This window comes from Cygnus olor, chromosome 7 (assembly GCF_009769625.2).
Source record: "Cygnus olor isolate bCygOlo1 chromosome 7, bCygOlo1.pri.v2, whole genome shotgun sequence".
Taxonomy (NCBI): domain Eukaryota; kingdom Metazoa; phylum Chordata; class Aves; order Anseriformes; family Anatidae; genus Cygnus; species Cygnus olor.
The window spans coordinates 12,058,949-12,080,287 of record NC_049175.1 but is presented as its reverse complement, the minus strand read 5'-3'; the positions used below and the strand labels follow the sequence as shown (position 1 = coordinate 12,080,287).

Below are 21,339 nucleotides of genomic sequence, written 5' to 3'. Positions count from 1 at the left end.
AGGACTGGTTCCTTTAATATTGGATGCTCTTCATCCATAAATGTAGAAACTTTACATAGCGAGACGTGGGTATTATGATGCTTCTGTAAATAATGCATGTAGAGCTTCATGCAATGCAAAGGAAAACAATTAGGAAGACTTCAGCTTGCTTCAGAGCAGACTGTGAGCAGGTTCGTGCACATTTTGTTGTTCATTCCTCATTGTGCCTCTTCTCATCATTTGAAGCTGATGCCACAGGCTTTTCTTCTTCTGATGCGCTGTTTTCCCTTTTTTATTTTTTCCTTTGAATTTAATTCTCTCCTTCACACAAGCGATTTTGCAAATATCTACTAGTATTGTTCAAAGGGACAAGATGCAGAAAGAAAATGAGGAAATTGTCTAGAGTAAAGCAGGAAGAGACAGGCGGCTGCTTACAATCCTAATGTTGACTGTGTTTTTGCCCTGAAGTCCGTAACTTTCAGCTGTCCAAATAACAGCTCCTCAGCTTGATTCCTAGAAACAGTTGAATCTCACTTCCAATTTCAAGGTTCACTTTGTTCTTTATTGTCTTGGATGGCAGAAGGCTGCAGGGTTTCAAGATCTGGGTGGAAGAGGAAGGAACAAGATGGAAGTGGCAGGATCCCTGAATGCTCACAGTGTGCACATAGTAGTGAGAGAGGAGAAATAGGCAGTGGCACTTTACAGAGGTGGCTTTTCACAGACGCTTTTTTGATTTCCCTACTGTCTGTGCTTCCCATTTCCCTGGAGTTCAGAATTCTCATCTCTGCCTGCTGTTCCTTTGTACAGAGTGCTTGAGACATACGCTGGCAGGGTGGGGAAGCAAATACAAGAAATATATTTAGATGCGACAGTCAAAAACTCTATTCTTAACCCTATCTACACCTCTCCTTCTCTATTGCTTATTAAGACAGACGTGTCTGGGAGAAGCAGCAGCTAAATGCCAAACCTGTTTTCTCAAAGGAAGATTATGCCTAAGAAGCAGCAAAATGTCAACCTTTCATGGTACTGGTTATAAAATACAATAAGTAAAAATTTGGTGTTGTTTAACATAAGCTTTGTTCATCCCTTGTGAGATAAAGATGATTCGATTGTAAGTACTGTTGTAGACATAGTCCATTTTCCCAATCTTTGATAAATTTAATTCGGTGTGTCCTTAAACAGATTACAGATAGATAAAACATTGTTTATACATTACTTGTCAATTTTGAAGTTTTGAAATGCTTTTGGAAATAAACGGCATGTTCTTTTTCTGACAGGATTTGAAATCTAGCAATCAGCGAGATGAAATTGCTGCAGCACGTGCATCCCTGAAAGAAAATTCTTCTCTTCTACATTCAATATGTACAGCTTGTTTGGAACATTCAGATGTTGCATCCCTTACAGCCAGCAAGGATTCAATTTGCAGTGAAATACAGAATGCTCTCAATGTAATTTCTAATGCTTCCCAAGGAGTTGGAAATAAAACGGGACAACCTTCATCTCACAAAGCCACTCTAGGAAGTGCGCTTGATGAGCTTGAGGTAGGTGAACCCATAAATTTAGCACACTGCAACATTTTTGGAAAAAATGGTTTGCTTTACTAACAACTGTATTCACTAGTGTATTCACTAACAACTATTGCTCTTAGAAATGGCATACTAAAAGGTATTAGAAACCAATGCTCTGCATAGTCTTAGTCTGAATAGTATCACTATTTTATTGGGAATAATCACTTCTTCAAAAGAGCTTGAAATTAATTCTTCATGCATGTTCACCATTTTGCTTCCTTCAAACAGCAGTTAAGAATTACTTCCATGCACGTGAGTAATGGTGGAGGCAGAAACATCCTTGAATAAGAGGGCAGAACCCAGGAGTTCAGTTTACAAATGACAATCATCAATGGTAATCACGGCTGCATTGACTGCATTTGAATTAGTACAATGCATGTTGAAGTTACTTACTCTGAACCTTGTCATTGGGATTATTATTTAATTTATATAAGTGGAAGATTTAGAAACCTAATTATGTTTTTGTTTATGATTAAGTGATATAAGCAATATGCTTTCACAAATCGGTGTTTCTACTTCCATACTGAAGCAAATATTTGGAGAACGTCAGCTCTTCCTCTGCTCGTGACCTACTCGTAGGCTTCTGTATGGAGCATTCCCTGTTTCATATGGCTGCTCTGACTCTTACCAGTGTAATTTTACATCACGTTGTCAAAATTGGTAGACCTCCTGTAGATGAGGTGACAGACCATGCTCCTCATTTGGTATAATTGATGTAGACCCAGATCAACAAAAGGAATAAAAGTTTCTAAACACATTTGCAAGTATGGGCCTTTTTGGTTGTAAAAACTCAGATTTATCAGATGCCAACCTCACGACTCCAATATTGTTGATACATTTTCAAGAAAATTGAAGTTATGACTGATGATGATAGATTTTGTTTAAAACTTTCAATGAAAGGTGAGAGGAATAGATTGAAGTCCATATATTTAACACAAATCTTGTACTGGCAGTGCATTGATCAAAATGGACCTCTCAGTCATACGCTAAGTTGAATCTGACTTTTTTTTTTTTTTTTTTTTGTCCTCAGAGGAACAGGCTATGATTGCATGTTACATGCTATGCATGCTTTTTGCTTACACTGGGTTTTAAAGCTACAGTTCATAGGCTATTTTCTTACTTAGTGAAAGAAAAAGCAACATTTAAGTGTCACAAGTGATTTGTTACAATGACACCCTGAATGAAAATGTAATTTAAATTAGAGTTATTGTTTATCTGCTTTACTTAACAAAACAAACAAACAGAATGAGTAAGTGCTTGTATCTTCTCACAGCAGATGAATTCATCTTGACTGTATGCTAGCAGTACCATTTTAATGAGTTTTTTTTGGTTATCGTATTTATTAGTTTTAAAATATAAGAATTTTGATAATCACTAAATGGAAAATTTTCTTTTGGATTGAATTTGGTTTTATTTGGAAATGTAGCAACATAGAAGCCTCACTTGTAAAAAGCCATTTCTTTATGGCCTTTTAAATTTATTTTTACCTAGATACCACAAATGAGAATTGAAGCTGTATTTGTTAGATAAGCACAATTTATAGAGCATTTAAACTTTTAAAAAATGATCTTATGAATTAGATGGTTGTGCTTTTCTTTCTTTACAGAAAGTTCTATTGGCTAAAGACCTGAAATAACCTTTGCTCTATCTTGTTGCTGCAAATACAGTGCCATGAAATAAATTGATGTAGTAAATAGTCTGTTGGGAACAAATCTCATTAAATGTTTATAGTGTAGAAATGTATCACGGAGCTTACCCAACATCTAGTATCTAGATAGTTTGCAGTGTCATTCTTCCTTTGCCAGTGCTGGCAGTGTGAAAGTAATTACTGATTGTAAGATGAGGAAATCACTAGTAAACCTTAGAGTAGTTAACTTCTTAAATCAGTTAATTCTCAAGAATTTGTCGTACAGGTTCCATATAAATACCACATTATTCACAAGTAAACACAAAATGGCAGTGTCACAAATTAAATTTCATAAGAATCATAGAATCATAGAATATCCTGAGTTGGAAGGGACCCATAAGGATCATCTAGTCCAACTCCTGGCACCGCACAGGTCTGCCCAAAGTTTAGACCGTGTGACTAAGTGCACAGTCCAATCGCTTTTTAAATTCAGACAGGGTTGGTGCAGTGACTACGTCCCTGGGGAGCCTGTTCCAGTGTGTGACCACCCTCTTGGTGAAGAACCTCTTCCTGATGTCCAGCCTAAACTTCCCCCGCCTCAGCTTAACACCATTCCTACGGGTCCTATCACTGGCGTTTACAGTGAATAGGTCACCTGCCTCTCCACTCCCCTTTGCGAGGAAGTTGTAGACCGCGATGAGGTCCCCCCTCAGCCTCCTCTTCTCCAGGCTGAACAGGCCTGTTTTCAGGCCTGAAGATCTGTGTTAAAAGAACATGGGTGTAGGTTATCTAATTCTTTTCATTGGTATTGCATCTTCTGATGTAAAGAGATCTCTAACAAAACGATCCAGGCTATGCATGCCTGACTTAGCGTATTCATCTGATGTTGTCCTTTAGTGATTATTATGTCCTTTAGTGATTATGGCTATCTAGCACAGCAATTATATATGAGATATCAAAGTACTGTAAATTGGTCCAGAATGTCGGGAAATGGAACCAGGTTTCTGGATACCCATGATCCCTCTTTCATGAATCAGAAAACCATTGTCCTAATTTTCTACAATGCATATTTTGTTTGAGACATGAAGTAAATTTGCTTGGTTACATGTAAATAAGGTGCAGATTTGCTTTGTATTCAGCCACAATATCACTGTTGTAAGCAAGCTCAGCAAACAGAATACATGAGAAAAAATGCCCAATATTAATATTCTTAATGTGTCTCTAAGCTATATTTGTGATGAAGTGGGATTTTACTGCCTTCACACTTCCAGAAGAGTGTCTTCAGGTACGTTCCCTGCCTTTTGTGGAAATACCTGTTATAGAAAAGGACAAAGGAGTCTTAACATTTTATTTGCACAGGGAGGCTTCTTATGATAGTACTGAGCTGGATTATTTCTTCTATCAGGTCTGGCTCCAGGCATTGTCAAATTAGGAATTTGCCTGCAAAAAGCAAAATGATTTCCTTTGCTGGTGCCTGGGTGAACCAGTCTGGCTCCCTCCACTGCCATCAAGAGGTTAGGGTATATGGAGATGCTTCAGAGCAGGAGAGCAAGCCATCTTTCTTTTCTTTGGGCTTTACCTTTAATGGCAGGGGCTGCCATGCTTCAGAAAGTTTCAGCATTGGAGAAACTTTCTTGGAGAGTGTACAAGTCAAATTTGTTATGTTATAAATACTGAGAAGTTATTAACTCACTCCCAACTTCCCTGCTTCCACAAAAGCAGATGAAAATAGTGGACTGCATGTTTCCTTTGGTCTAGGTTTGTCAGTAGACAAGTAGCGATTAAAACTATGGTCCCATCCCATTTTGGCTCTGATTCCAAAAGTTGCATGCGAGGTTATTGCTTCCATGATCAGTGTTTATTTATTTAACATCTTTCACTTAGGAAACAAATAAGTGGTACAAATAAGGTTACTTTGTTGCTTTTATGGATGCAGAAATAGCTGCACAAATAGTTTTTTTTTTTTCTTGAAAACATTTAAGCTCCTTTCCTCCTGTTTATGCTTCAGCTCCTTTCCAGATTGTTATGTGTATCCTGATAGGTGAAAATTGGTTTGAGGAAAAAACAGGAACTTAAAAATACATAGTTACTGCTTTAACTTAATCTAAGATTGCATCTGCTGGATGCACATGAGCACCTGACATAAACATATAAACCATTTTAATGATACATCCTGTCACTTGCTGATACAAATAGACAACAGAAAATTGCAATAGCAGTAGCACTGGGCTGCCTTTTTTTTTTTTTTTTTTTCCTTTGTGATGCTCTGCTGTGATACAAAATTCCCAAAATTCAACACAGTTGCTGTGAAGAGAAACAGAAACTCACAACTACCTTTTCCTTCTGGACACAGTCTGTGGAAATTTGAGGACTGTAGTTCATGTAATCAGTTTCTGGTATGAAGCAGAACAGGAGCCTAGAACTTTCAGCCCCAGAAGGGCTTACAAGGGTTACTTAAGATTTAGTGTCCTCTATTATATATATATTGATTGGGAGCAAGTGTGAGGCTGAAGTACTGAGAGTACGTAAATAATAAGAGTGCTTTTAAATGATACTGAGGACTTCAGGGCAATGGAGTACTAGTGGAGGTAGAACATTAGAAACCTACACTGCTCCTTCCTGCACGTTGGGAAATAACGAGCTTCCATTTGAACTAGAGTAATGCAGAAAGAACCTGCACTGTCTGATGTCAGTATTAAAATGCTTCCTTGGGAAATACTCAGATTCTAAAGTCTGATTTTTCTCTAGTCTTGCTGGAGAATATCCCAGATGTCTCAAAGCAATTGTTGTATATTTTAGGAAAGATAGGAGAACTAGACCTGTAACAAAAAGACCTTCTTTCCCTAAATCATAGATAATATATAAGAGATTGCTAAAAATAATCAATAACAAAATTGGAAGGTGACTTAATTTCCATTTTTAAAAGTTTAAGCTTTTATCTTAAAATATTTTAACAGAACACTTTCTCTACTTCGACAACTTCCTAAGTTGGGCAGTATATGAAAATGAGATATTAAATCTAAATTGGAAAAATAACTAAAATTCGCTGGGTTAAAAGTAGTTCAACACATATTGGATAATCACGGATAACTTCTGATTTACCTGACCTAAATTCCACTTGAGGGCATACGGTATAGTTTTCTTGTTTAATATTTTTTTCTGGAAGCTTAGAATCGCATATGGATATATCAGGTAAGGGGACTTACATGGAATATGGGCTTTGGTGATCTGGAGAGTAATGCTATTCTTTCAAACGTTCAGTTTGATTAAAAATGAATAGTTTGTATTTCTTTAAACGTTGAAGCTCAAATACAATTGCTTTTGCACTGTATGAAAATATCACCTCTCCTTTTCTTTTTGTTATGCTTGCCACAAAAGCATAACTAGTTTTATCATGCCAAAACACTTTGCTGCTTTTGTTTATTCCAGCTGGTGAAAAGCAAGAGGACACTTCTATCTGTGTCCTTTGAAAACACAGTTGTTGAACAAAAGCTGCTATTTTGTGCTTTGCTGGTGTTCAGCCTGTTAAATGTAGCAGCAGTGAATTTCTGCCACAGTGTTTAACTGTATTAGAATAAAAACTGTCAGAATCCAACTGGTCATGTAACATCTCTCAGCTGTAAGCTGGTAAAGTTGTTTTTATGCTAAATCTAGATGTCCTCCTGATTTCTCAAAATGCAAATGTTGGAGGTGTCAACCCTCCCTGTAGACTTTCAAACAAAGCTAGGCCTCAATTCTGAGATACTTTGATAAGATATATAGTATTAATGAGTAGTGAATGTCACATATATTGTGTGACAGTTGTACACAGACATTATAAGCATGGTATAAGATGTATTTCTTTTTAAAAAAAAATCAAGGTAAATTCATGACAGGCCCACTATATGGGAGAACAAGGAAGTCAGATGACCCTCAAGAAGTGTAGACAGACACAGGAAACAGTTTGAAGAAATACTTTTTGACAACATCAGTGGTAGAACGTGAAGAGGAGAAACAGTGCTGGATGAGAACTTAGGAAAATGGTGTATGGTTGCTTGTATTAGGACGTATCTTCTGTACGGCTCTGAGGCTGGCTGGCCTTCAGTTCCTTGCCTGTAAAATGGGGCTGATAGCTTTTCATTTTAGAGTGGGATATTGTGAAGATCTATAAACCAAGTAGTCAGATACTGCAGTGATAAAAATACACGCATATTTATAAAGGTAAACAAATGGTGTTTCTGTTTCCAGGAGTGACGTGCCTTATAGAAGAAGTGAGAGATGCAGATGTAGGCAAGACTGAAGCAGTCTTCAGTCTCATGTAATAGAAGCAGGAAACAGAGACGACTCAGAGATAAGGTAGTTGTGGTCAGAAGATGTCAGTGTGGGCTGGGAACTTGTTCTACTGTTCTGTGTTTCACTTAGGTGTGAAACAGCTCTGCCTGGAAAGCTCTGATGCCAGCTGAGGACTGAATACAGGCCAGTAAGGTTTGATAACACAGACGTGAGATCTGGGTGGCAGAGAGAACTGGGCTTTGTCCGCAAATGACCTGTACATGTAGCCATGGTAGGGAAAATGGAGTCTTCCACGGTAAAAAGTATTTTGGATACATCAAGGGTAAAGGGCTATTTGGAAGTCTAGGAAGCAAAATGTCACTACAGTTCATGCAAGTGAAAAATAAAGCAGCAACTTTATTAGTCTGACTTTTCTTACCAGTACTCCTAATGTTTTTCAGAATTTAATTATCCAGGATCCTCTTGTAGTGAGTGAAGAGGAAATACGGCCATCACTAGAGAAACGTTTGGAAGCTATTATCAGTGGAGCAGCTTTGCTAGCTGATTCTTCCTGCACGCGTGATTTCCATCGAGAACGCATCATTGCTGAGTGCAATGCTATCCGTCAAGCTCTCCAAGACCTGCTCTCTGAATACATAAACAATGTAGGTACCAGGCTTTTTCCCTCTTTTAGAAATGTAGATAATATATGGAATATATTATTTTCCTTTCTAATGTAAATATATATGAATATATATATGAATAATATATGCAATAGAAGTAACTTGGCCATGATTGTCTCTTGTGATTGCTCATAGTTTAATCTGTATTTCTTAACATGATCTTTACAAGATCAAAAGGAAATTTGTCTACATAAATCTAAGCAAAAGCTAAATATGGACCTCCAGAATGAGAAAAAATTTGTGTCATACACTGTATAGAAAATGCTGTATTACAGGTATGACTTACACATATTTATATTACTTGATGCTTATTGTAAACTGTCACTGGGACAGAACAGCCATGATCCTTTGTACGCTAGCAAGAGTTTCTTTGTAATTTCACTTTCCAGTTGAGTCTTAAAATCTGAGGACCAGAGATTAATCTCTGTTCCTGTAGAATGCAACAACTTAGATAATAATTTGCTAATACATGAGTAGTGACAGTATCATTTTAGGGTGTTCGTGCCACTACATTTGATTTTCGTAAGGGCACTGAGTTACAAGTGTAGAAATGACTTAATTCCTACTTCAGAAAGCTAGGACTGTTCAGTAAACCCAGAAATGTGGTTTGTCTGGCATGCTTGTAGGCCAATTCATCTGTGAATTTATGAAAATGAATATAGTTTGATTGTGCTTTAAAAACATAATTATTTGATTTAAAGAACGGATTTGGTTCTTACATCTGGCAGTTACGTGATAGAACAGTGGAGACTCAGATACTATTAATGTGGGTACACAGTGTTAATACCATGCCTTTCCTCAGGAAACATTTTCTATAGGCATACTGTTCTTATCTAAAGAATGCTTCAAGATGATTCATCCACAACACTGAGAAGATAATTGTATGATACAGCTATTTGTTTCTTTTTTTTGAAGCCAAAACTCCTTTCTCTTCTGTAAGTTATACTAGTTAACCCAGTCCAAAGCTGTTCTATTGAGACTGTTTTCTTTGTCTTATCCTATTGTCATTAGGATAATGAAGTGTAGGGACTAAGATAATTTATGCATATCAGATGTTTTTTTCATTTTTCAGATATTGTACTTGTTGATCTTCTTTTGGATTTGTACTACCGGGTTGGGAAGTGGGTGGAGAATTCCATTTATTTAATTATCAGTGTATTCCAGTTCCTCTTTCAGTCCCTACACCAGATAAAAATGCTTGTATTAATTTTTATTTAGAATTTACCTGCAGCTTCTGTTGAATACAATGTAATTCCTGAACCTCCCTGGTAGTTTTTTGCACTTGGGCTACTTATGTGAAATTTCTTTAGCTTTGGTTAGCTCTGTATGTTGGTCTCTGATACCTTCTTGCAGCAGATGTCTGTTGTGGTATCTGTTCTAAAATGAATTAAGTTTACTGGTAAATGGCTGAAAGTTTAATAAGAGAAGACATTGACCTGAAGTAGCTAGGAAGAGTGGGAGGATGCAAATATAGTGTATACCAACCCATATCAGTCCAAAGGATCGCCATGGGTTTCTGGCAAGAACTCTTTAGTAGAATTCTGCATTTTGCAGGAGTCAAACTACATGAGTGTAAGTCACGTGGTCACATGTAAGTCTTAAATTCTTCACTCTTGGAAGAAAATTGTGATTAGCTTTCATATTTCAGAAATAATCACATTTCTAGGGTTACCTAAGGTAAGTGAAGAATACATTGCTCAATTCAAAATGTAAACTTGAGAAAGGCAGCAGCTGTTTAAATATGGCAAAAAGGGAAAGTATAATATAATTTGCTGCAAAACACTGCATAGGCTTGCAAGGACAAGAAGGGAAGTGAAAAGGAAGAAATACAGAAGATTTATATGTATGAGGTGTTAAACTAGGGTTAAATTGCAGAAGTGAATTTAGAGTTTTCAGTTTCTTTTAGTGCTCTTGATCTGCTTATACATTTAATATTTATCTTAGTGGAAAAAACTATCACCAACATTAGTTTATAGCTATTACTGAGACTGTATTGACTAAGTTTTTCATTGAGGAGATTATCAGGTGTCAATTTCACAACTCTAACTCACAGAAGAACAGAGAACAGATCCAGGAGAAGGTGCTGATGTAGCACTGCCTCCTGGGCTCTTCTATTAATAATTTCAGTAAGCTAGAACTGTGAATTGAATGAGCTGTAACATTTATGCAAGCCGTTTCTTAACACAGTATAATTTAAGGACTAGGTTGTGACCCGTTTCTTTCCCTGTCCCTGGGAATACTGCCATGCCCCGCAAGCAATCCCACTGTTTACATAATACCTAGTGTGAGTCCATGCATGTTGTCTCTTGGTGTATTTGTGCCCTATACCCTGAGTGAGGCACTGAGAGATCTGCACTACAGCTTGAAGGTGAGTGTGAAGTTTTCCTTGATGAGTATCCACAGAGGATATACTGTTGCTCCTGTCTTTGTCCTGATGGGTATATAGTTCACAAAATAGAGTCTACCCTCTGTCATTTCAGTTTTTGTCAATCACTCTCATGAGTTGTATATAGCTGCTTCAGAGGGTTTTTTTCTGGGTAAGTATCTGTTGTTTCTTGCTAGTATATTAGTTTGATTACTTCTGCCAAGGCTTCTTTCTATCTTGGTGTTGCTAATGAGAGCTGCATTGTTTCAGAGACCCCCCCCCCCACAGGAAGTGCCACCCTTGCAAACTCTTCTCTAGCACCTGGTTTGCCAGGAAGCTGTAAGAGATGCATTGGCACTGGTAATATGCAGTGCATTTCTAAGCCCCCTGGGTCTTGTTCTGGTGGTGAATGTGTCCTGGCTGGTATTTGCTTAGCTTTAACAGGATCATTTCCAAGGGCTTCAGTGCCTAAATTCTGTGTAAGCTGTGCATCCAAGTCTACTTTTTGAAACTAGCCCTCAGTGCCTAAACAAGTGTAAAGGAACTTAGGATATACTCCTAACTATTTGAAACACAAGAGGGAATATAGCTTTTTTTATTCCTAAGTTTGTTTTATTTCTCAATTATCTAAGTTTCTAATAAGCCTTAAGGACATCAAGTGAAATCAAGGGCCTCTTGGTGTCAGTGATAAAATGTAGAGGCTTTTAGTGCAAGCTGGGAGAAACATCTTTTCAGCAGATGCTGCCTTTTACATAAATGGCTACTTTTTGCAGAGGCTGCATCACAGTGAGGTGATGTGACAGACATTAAAGCAAAATGTTCTTTATGCTAATAAAGACCCAGTCTGTCTTCAAGAAGCTTAAGCTTTTCTACTGACAAAATAATTCAGTTATATAGTAAATTGCAATTATATTTATAATTATTCTAAAAGGCAGCAAACTTTTTGGGGGTATTTCTGAATTATTTATGTACCTTTGTTATTCTCTCTGAATTCTACTCAGAGGCAGGTATGTATTTGTATTTCAGGACATCAAATAGCAGAAATTACTACTGTGAATTTGGATAGCTTATCAATGTTAGAATGATACTGCGGTATATGGATAATAATGCATTCATAGGAGCAATCATTTTATTCTAGTAATAAGCACTTGCATTCTCCTAATGACAGGCTATTGTCATATCTCTGTTCATCCTTCAAAATGGAAAGTTGTGGAATATATTCGAGTTCAACAATACTAACTTCATATTTCTTGAGTTCTGTCTGCTTTCAGTCCCAGTCACAATAGGGATATGCACTGATTTGGGTGATCAGAAGGGATAAGAGTTGTGATTGAGTGTGGGTTAAAGTGGGCTGTAGTGAGCAGCAATTAGGATGACAAGCACAGCTTTTTCTGCCTTCATTAGTAGTGATGCTATGTCTGAATAATTGTTCTGCACCATAACCTGTGGGTTTGAATAAAGATCGCTGGTTAGGTTATTCAGACAAGGCTGAAAAATGCTTGGTGAAGACAGGTTGGGTATACTGATGGTGTGATAGCTGTGTTCTTGACTTAGTTTCCTCTTTTGGAATGTTTTATGAAATTGGAGTTTTATTAGTTTCTCAGTGTTGTTTTCAGGGTGTTGGTTGGGTGCATAGCTGTATTTTCTGATTCCAACTTGGCTAGTATGCTGTATGCCTTTCCTTGTAGGTTGTCATTTCTTTCATATTTGTTGTGTGTTTCAAAGTCATCTGTTTCTTAGCTAGGTTTTTATGCTGAAATTACCTAGGGCATATGATGTCAGTAAAATTGTTTGCATTGTTGTTGCCATTTTAAAACTTTTTGTGAGTTTTCAAGGTTTGTATCTTAAAAAGATTTTCAAGTGGGAATCTGAAAGATTTATATCAAAATATTTCTGAAAACGATATTCTCCTTCTTTTCCTTTTTTAAAATAAACATACCAACTTGATCCAGGCTTGAAAAATGTGTCAGTACCACAAAATAATTGATTTTGTTAAAAATATTTCACAGAGTGTTTCACACAAAACTCACAGGAACATGTGATTGTGCAAACCAGCAGCAACTCAGTAATTTAGTCTGTGGTTTTGGAGGTCCCTGTGCTTCTTGTGCCACAAGCAGGGGCTGCTGCTCGCTGTCCCACTGTTGCACCATACATGCTGAGTGTGGCATAGAGCAGAGCGCCATGTCATCCCTGCTCACCCCAGGGGTGGTTTCAGCCTCCTGTTGAGACATTTAAGAAAATAGGAGAAACTTACTGATGCATTTTCCTTGGAAATGCAGCTGTGGAGCTTTATTTCTGGGGATTCCCTGAAAGTTGTCTGAAGCCTTATGCTTCACCACAGGTTTGTGTCCAGAACTTCTCGATATGAGAGACAGTTGGATTTGAGCCATGCTTGGATCTGAGCGTATGAACTGCAACATTGTGAGGATGGGACCAGACAACCTGGGAACCCTGATAGTACAGGGATGCCTGAGACAGGGAGTGAGCTGGAGCATGCTGAGCTTTCCAAAAAAAAAAAAAAAAAAAAAAAATGCAGCACAGAGCTGTGTATAGCCATGGGGAAGGTCTAGCTGTGGGAAGGATGAAAGCTGACACACTGGGTAGTTGTTGGAAGTTGTGCAGTCAAATTGTAATTGCTGTCTTTTTCCTGGAACCTGAACACTGGAAACTTAAAAACAGAAAATGTATGGAAAAACAGGTGTGTACTGATGGCTTGGTTCTGGGCCTTACTGTTTATCTTGACTCGTGAATTTGAGTTCTGTGGAGTACAAAGGCCTTGCTTTACTCTTGTTTTGAGTGCTCGTCACCAGCAGCTTAAGGTCTGACCCACTGTCTTTGTGGAGACTGCCAGTGATTGAGAATATTTTGTTTAGTATTTCATGGTCATGCTTACTCTTTTGGAGTGGAAGAATTTATAGATACCTCAAAACTTCATGTTACTTGTGCTTTATGCTTTGCTAAAGATTTTTACCACTTTTCCTGGCTAGAGAGAAGACAAGACATTTCAGTTTGTAGTCACAGTGGTGCAGTGTGTCTTGCATTTAAGCTAATTACTCTTGTCCTGAGCAGTGGATTTTTCATTTCAGTGCTCATAGGGAACATTTTTGGTAGTTCTGGAAATTGCAAAAAGTCCCGTAAAAGAGTTATTTCAAGCTGAAGAAAATATTTTGTTCAGTTTAAAAAGGAAATGTTTCATGTTTTTTATTTAGAGTATTGCCCCCTGGTCTTTGTTAGATCATTACATCTGTTGGGAATATTTCCCCTTATTTAACTGTATCTAATAGCTGCAGAAAAATGGATTAGAGATAGTAACATGCATGTGAAAAGATTGGTGCTCCACAAATACTAAATTAGTACACAAAATGATATCTCTTATGGCAGAAAATTCACACACATGAATCAAATAAGCAAACTCATGAGAAAGCTCCAGACGCGTTTGAATCTGCTACAGCTCTTTCTAGTAAAGGTTGCATTCTCCATTCACATATGGTTTCACCTAACCTGTTTCTGTCAGATGGGTTTATAGCCTTAATCTAGATCACTTTGCTTGGCAGAGCCATTACTATTGAAAAAATAAATAATGTGAAAAAACAGATGATTTGCATTTATGTTTTGGAGTAGGGGTGTAGTGAGCACTCTAATATGAATATTTTGATGGTATGCTGAAAATGCACTTGGAATGTAGTATTTACTTCATGAATACATTTTTCATGACTTATTACACTGAAATCTCATGTCAGAACTTGCCAAATTCTGTTTGCTCTTCTATAGAGAACTGCTATGGTGATGTGTATTAAAATTTTGTTGCAAGGAGTTCTTGTCAGGTATCAAAAGTATTGCAACCAGTCCACAGATTATACACTGGTAAGTCTCAATATTTTACTGTTTTCACACCATTTGTCCCTTTTTTCTTGTTGTTTTTTGCTGTTGGTGAAACTCCTGGAAGGACATGATGAGTTAAGCTAAGTCACGTACATCATTATATAGAGCTCCGACATCTTCCTGAAATCCTTTTTTCCTCTATTTCTATGCTGGCACACGTCCAAACAGAACTTTGTTCACGTCTTTCTGTAAAAAGAATGGATTCAAATGTTCTTACTTTTCTGTTCATATTCAAACTTTTTCAAAAACTGTTATTCTAGAGAAGTTTGGAAGTCATGTATAGCAAAATGTAAACTACATAAATTTCAAATTTATATACAGTGTGATGTGTGGGTGGAAAGTGTCACTCAGATTATTCAGGGTTTTTTAATAACTTTATTGAATATGATGTCTTCAGGAAAAAAAAGCTTAATTCCAGCAAAATTGATATGCCCATATGGCATATTATGCTGGCATTTACAGAGGAAAACATGTAGTTTTCGTAATTCTTTTGCTGACATTGGTTGAGTACTTAATTGTTGACTTTCAGTACTCCTGTGGTGGGTTTCCATACATATTATATGGGTAATTGAAAATTATTTTTCTAATGTTACTTTGTCAATCGGTTAGTTTTAAAGGAAAATTAGATATGAAATATTCAGGAAAAAGATTTTAGTGTGCTTAAAAACCAAAAGTAATCTAGTGAATTTCCTAAATAGATTTACAGTTAAAAAATAAGCTGCAGTTAAATTTATCTGTTTATATGTGGTCTTACAGAATTTGCAGTAAACTGGGATCTATAGACATGAGCTAGAGAAAGATAATGAAAGATTTTCTGTTCTTAAGCCCTGTTTTTCATTTAACGGTTCTGAGCCAAGCTATTTCTAGGATTAATCGGATCTTAACTTAAGGCTTGCATTGAAGTAATGTAGGGAGATGAGCGAGTCATGGCTCTGTAGAAGATGATTCAGTACAATAGTAATTTGAATGCGGTATACCTGAGAGCACTGGAAATATATTAGGTTGCTGAAGACGAAATTTTTTTTTTCAGGGAACCTTCAGTACTTCAGCGTACCATTTTCTCTATTCCCCAGCTGAAATAATTTCTTTATTATGATAATCAATAATTCATAATCAATAATCTTGATTGTGATAATAAATAATAAAAAAGCATTGCAAATGAATATTACAAATGTTCGTTATCTGAACATCCACCTAGCTGTTTAACTTACAAGATTTTTTTTTTTTTACAGTTTATGCTAGATTGCTGGCAGTACATGAGGTTTTTCTCGACCAATTTCTTATTTTCTTGATGATGTTATACTGATCATTTTTCTAAATGTTATTAGTATGCTGCTTCTAGGAACACTGCTGGAGTCTGCTGTTTCAGAATGCATTTCTATTGGGTTTTCTCTCTGTGTAGGACGGCTGGTTTTTGTTGTCCAGATATACTTCTACATTGTATTTGGTTTCAGATTAGGAAGCATTTACTTCTTGTTTATGTAACTTTATTAACTTTAATTCTTATTAAAAAGATCAAAAAAGATTAAAAAAATTCTTATTAAAAAGATCAGTCATTGATAGTTTAGAGGACTCCTATTAGAATATTCATATTATGAATTAATATCAAATCCATTTTTTTAACAAACAAGAATTTTCTTTGAAGCAAATCTGAAATACTTCCCTTAAATTTTCAAATGTGATTATCTTACATAATCTCCTTAAATTATTGTCATAAATTCTTTTCTTAAAAAAGGTTTAATAGCTAAATAAGTAACCTGTCCCATCATAAATATATTTGTGCAATATTCAAATGCGTGTTCAGTGCGACAGTATTCTGGATGTTGTTTAAGTTGACATTTGTCAGGCTTCTGACACTGTCTCCATTAGAAAAAAAAGATGAAGCATGGACTAGACAAGTGGACAGCAAGGTGGACTGAAAGCTGGCTGACATGCTGTGCTCAGAGGGTTGTGATCAGCCCGAAGTCCAGCTGAGGGCCAGGCACCCCCAGAGGTTATGGAGTTCCCATCCAATACCTGACTGGGCATGGCCCCGAATAACCCCCTTGAGCTGACTGTGCTTTGAGCAGGGTTGGACTGGATGATCTCCAGATGCCTGTGCTGACTTACATATGTGAAGTCTGTCCTGAACTAAATTCCAAAATCTGTACAACTTCCTACGTGTCCTTGCTGGCTTTGATTAATACAAAGTTTAACACATTTTTTTTCTAACAGAAGATTGAAAGATCTTCTGGTAATGAGGGCAGGGCAAGAAATTAGACGGATTTGAAGTAGTAAGAATATCTCTTATATTATTGTAATGGTGACCAATAAGAATGATCAGAAGGCTGAAAAAGTAAACAGACAAGCAAAGTCTCATCATCATATTATTACATATATATATATAAATCATTTCAAGATCAGCTTTACTCAAAAAGTGCCTCTTGTGGTTATTTTCTAAGCTTATGGTACCAGTTGGCACATTTTCCTTCTGTTTGAGTATGTGAAGCAAATAAATGTCTCAAATCAGACAGCTGCAAAGCTTAGTAGAATACATTAAATAAAGTAAATCATTCTAATTGCTCTATAGATTGGAAAATCCTTGCTATCTTAGGTTATTCTAAATTTTATCGATTGTTTCATTACCAGAAGCAAAAATTAAAGCAAACTTATACAAAGATGAAACAGAAGGATAGGCCAGCTACCTAACTAGAGGCTGTAGTCAGCAATAATCTAGGATTATCTTTTCTATTTGATAGCAATGTTTCTAATTTTTTTCAAAACCTTAATATTGTATGGGAAGAATTATCTGTCTGTAAAAGGACTGTAAAAAAAAACTGTTGAAGGAATTCCTCCTGCTCTTCCTTACAGAATATATTTAGCTCTTTCCTGGAGAAGCATAGACTAGTAATGAGTTTGAATGCAATGTAATAGAAGAAAATAAGAACTTTAAATAAGCAACCACTTACTTAAGCAACTGCTCTTTAAATAAGAACTGCTTTGCTGAGCAGTACATTGTCACACAGCAGCAAAAACTTCTTGGCAAAGAAGTCTCATCTCTGTCACCTCGCAGGACCTGAGACTGTCCCTTTCGTGATGGAGGGCAGCTCTGCATGAGTCTGTGTGTTGCATGTGACACAGAAATGCCGGGCAGGGCTCATGAAAGAACTGGAAAGTGTTTTTCATAGCATTAACTTCTGTGATTCTCCTCCAGTTTGTCCATTCCTCCCATAGTGGGCCAGCAACCATCTTCTGGTGACATTAGCAGTTAACTTAGCTTTTTGTATGAGGGAGGCTGTAGGGTCCCTATGGAAGCATTTGAAGACATCTGTCCTGGGACACAGCTTTAATGTCACCAGCATGGCATGACTGACTCTGGTAAGGCATCTCTGTGGTCTGGGGGGGGTGAGACACACCAGATGATGAAGGAAAGGATGAGGTTAGAAGGTGGCAGATGACATTCCCTTGAGCATGATTTTGCCAGTTCAATTTCTTTCAGGATCTGGGGAAGGGTTGGAATACAAAAGAACCTACTAATAGTATTTGTATATATACTAAGAGTTTGTTTCCTTGTGAGCTCTTGGCATTCAAGTAGTACATTTAACAGTGATTCAGCTGATCATAGTAGCAGGATATTTTTACCTTATCAAATTTATAACTACATTAGAAAGATTTATCTAAATTTAGTATTTCAGAATCCACTTAACAATTTTATATCCTATGATCTGTTCATGAGCTGGAACTTAAATACAAGAAAGAAAAGACTGGAGTTTTGCTGTACAAGATTAAAATGAAATATTACATTTGCATAATAACTGAGCTATTCTTTCATATTATCTCTTTTCTGAAGAAAGCTGCTATGCACTGTAAAAAACAACTCAGTGATAAAGAAAATATTGCTTGTATTTGGTTCTATGGCAGAAATTCACAATAATTTACCAGTGTTATTGTAAAATGCAATAAATAGTAGTATTTAATATTTAACATTGCTGTTAGTACTTAATGTTATGTTTAATATTTATATATTATAAGAAATGTCAGAATCCCTGTTCTTACTGTTTTTATGCAAGAGGTAATAATACTGCTTTGCTTTCTTTCGGCTCAGGGAGGACTGATTTACCTAATGTTTTGCCAGGCAGATGAAACTTTGCTAACAGCTTCGGCAGAGAAGCAGCCAGCTTGACAGACCTCATGTGATGGGTGGGCGTGCTGTTAAATGTTTGTGCTCTCAGTGTATTCTGTATGCACTTGGTATTATGCTATTTTAAAAAATGGGGTAACAAGGCAGTTATGGACCTACCTATTCTGGGTTTCAGATGAAAGGTACCTGTATAGTTAATGGTTGATGTATGACAGACTGGAATGTAAGACAACACAGACTTTGTATTTGCTTCTTTTTGGGCAGAAATCAAGTAATTATAAGACATAAGGGAGCTTTGCAATTCTTTCAGAATTTTTTACTGGAGCTTTAGGCACAAACTGATGGATTTATTCTGGAATAGACTGTAGTTCATTCATCTGCTCAACTTGAAGAAGCTTTTTTTTTTTTAATTTCACATGAGCTTGGTTGGCTATAAAGGAAGAATAGCTTCATTATGTATTGAAATGGCTTTTTCCCAATTGGTCTGAGAATCTGAAAATATACGATCAAATGTCACTATTTTATGTGATATATTTCACAGTTTAAAGCACAAGTTTTTTTCCAGAGTTGAAATTAAAATTGCCGACAGTAAGGAAATAAAATGATTGATGGGCTGTTTACAGTTGACCAGCTGCTAATGAATTCTCATTCAATATCTTGTTGGCTTGTGCTGAAGTAATACATAAAGCAACCGTGAAAATAGCCTCAAGTTCCTAAAGAACAAAAAAGAAAAAAATAACTTATTCTGACACTTTTGATCTATGGACTATTATATAAGCTGTGACTCCTGTTGTTCTGGGATGATGTGATTGATTGTATCATTTTTGCTGTTTGATTGTTTACTATTTACTGACTGTTACTGTATGTTATATTTTGGCTCAAGGCAGGGAGAAAGTTTGCTTAGTTTCCTTCTTTGGCCTCTGTAACCTCTTGTTCAGGTGAAGCTTTCCTGAAGGAAGGAAGAATACACTTCCTTTAAGCATGGCTGAGCATGCTCAGCTGAGATAAAGTTTAGGAGTTTCCTGAGCTGGGAACTGAGGATCTCTTGGAGGAGACTTCAGAGAAAGAAGATACTGTTTTCTCAGGATCCGGTGGGGTTTATGTACAATTTTTGCATCTCCAAAAAAAAATGAAAAATAAAAATCGATGAGAATACTTAGCTTGATTACCAGCTTAAAGGAGAGGGTACATGATGAGCAGGGGAGGGGATTGGCTAACTGACACTTCGACTTTTAGTATCTTTTATCCAGCAGGACAGAGTTTTCACTCTTTTGGAATTGTGTTGTGACAAAGCATAGCTTTAGTGAGTCAAAGCCATTTTGTTTCTCATAAGGAGGAGGTGGAGAAGGCTCCATTTCAGTTCTGGCCAAGAGGGGACCAGTCTCCTGCGGCTCCTAAGAGCATCTTCTCAGTGACTCATTACTTAAAAGTTTTTAAATCTCTGTCTTGATGAGTTGGTTCTTTCAGTATGAAAAGGAATGAGTTGCCCTCTCATCAAACATGCTTTCAAAGTATAGGAAAAATCTCAGGTGTTTGCAGACAAGTACCTCATTGTGTGCTTGGCTCGTGTGAGACAGGCCATTGCCTATCTCAAACTGTGCTACATAAAACACTCATTCTTATCTCTGCTGCTGAATCTCAACCGTATAAAGGCCAAAATTCCATTACTTTTAAAGGTCCAATCTGCTGAAGCCGATGGTGGAACTTTGACTAACATTAGTGGAGACAGACAGTCATCTTGTTTCAAGTAGTTAAGCTCAGCTCTGTGTAATTTTCTTTAAGGAGTCTTTTCTGCTTTTTAAAGAGTGTGGTTTGTGCTGAAAGTCATGCTTTTTATTGTTGCCTACATTGAAAGACACCCATGTTTATTGCAATGTCTATGAAAAATATAATTCCTATTTTTTAAAAGTCTTGTTACTGTCCCTTGTTTATATGAATAGTGTTCTCTGATGTTTTCACATTTCCTCTGTGCCATTTTTCTATTTTCTTTTTCTACTGATATTCATGCTGCAAGACAGAAGAATTCCTGCTGAAGCTGAAGGAATTTCATTACTTCTGCACAGTATAGAAGAAATTTAGGCTTGACCTAGTGTTTAAGCTAAGCAAACTAGTAAAAGAGAAAAGTTGCATAAAATGTTGTGAATTAATCCTGTTTTTCTCACTCATTTTTTATCAATGTTTTGTTGCCGATTAAATTTCTGACCATAACCAGACTCTGTATGTCTCTTTTGGCCTCAAACTGTGTGTAACCACTCAGAGTCTATGCTGTTTGTCCTTGTAGGAAGCCTTATTACTCACAGGCAAATGTAACCTATCATCTTTTCCTTGAACGGTTCCCCTTTTCCCTCAACCCCAAAAGAAATCAGAAAAGATGTATAAGGTTCTGCAACCCACGAAGTCTGCTTCATCATCCCTAAATAAAGTATATCTGACTGCAAAGCTATTATTTTTATATGAATTTTGGGAGCAGAGTATTTTACCTTTTCCTGTGTGCTTTTACTAAAGGTAAAAGATGCATTTTTTGAGTTACTGCTCCAAAATAAAAGCCTTTTTTTTTTTTTTTTTTTTGTCAGAAGAAAACGAACGTATCTACTTTGAGGTGTCCAAACAGAATGAAGTATTCAAGCTGAAATGATACCGTCAGTTCCCATAGTAGTGTCTTCAGGGTGCTACTATCCTATCCTTCTGATGCAACATAGCATCTTACTTGTCTACCTCATCTGCAATGGCAGTAAAAATGTGTTGAATCTAGATGTCACTGTGTTCACTACTCTTCCCCCACAGGATTGCATCTGATCAATGTAAATGAGCAGTTTAATCTGCGCCTTCCCATTGTCATTATTTCTGCTTATTTGTTCATATTA

General features: G+C 36.8%; 1 protein-coding gene across 11 annotated transcripts in view; it reads left to right on the top strand.

The window, feature by feature from the left end:
- The window catches only part of CTNNA3 (catenin alpha 3), a 523,550-nt gene that overhangs the window by 103,856 nt on the left and 398,355 nt on the right, over positions 1 to 21,339 (top strand). For all 11 annotated transcript variants that reach the window (XR_005821804.1, XR_005821805.1, XM_040564586.1 and 8 more), the window contains exons 6-7: positions 1,257 to 1,520; positions 7,887 to 8,090. Coding sequence is in view for 9 of the 11 variants with exons in the window: in XM_040564586.1 (XP_040420520.1) it covers positions 1,257 to 1,520; positions 7,887 to 8,090 (468 nt within the window). In the remaining 2 variants the exon portion in view is untranslated. The remainder of the gene's footprint in view (positions 1 to 1,256; positions 1,521 to 7,886; positions 8,091 to 21,339) is intronic.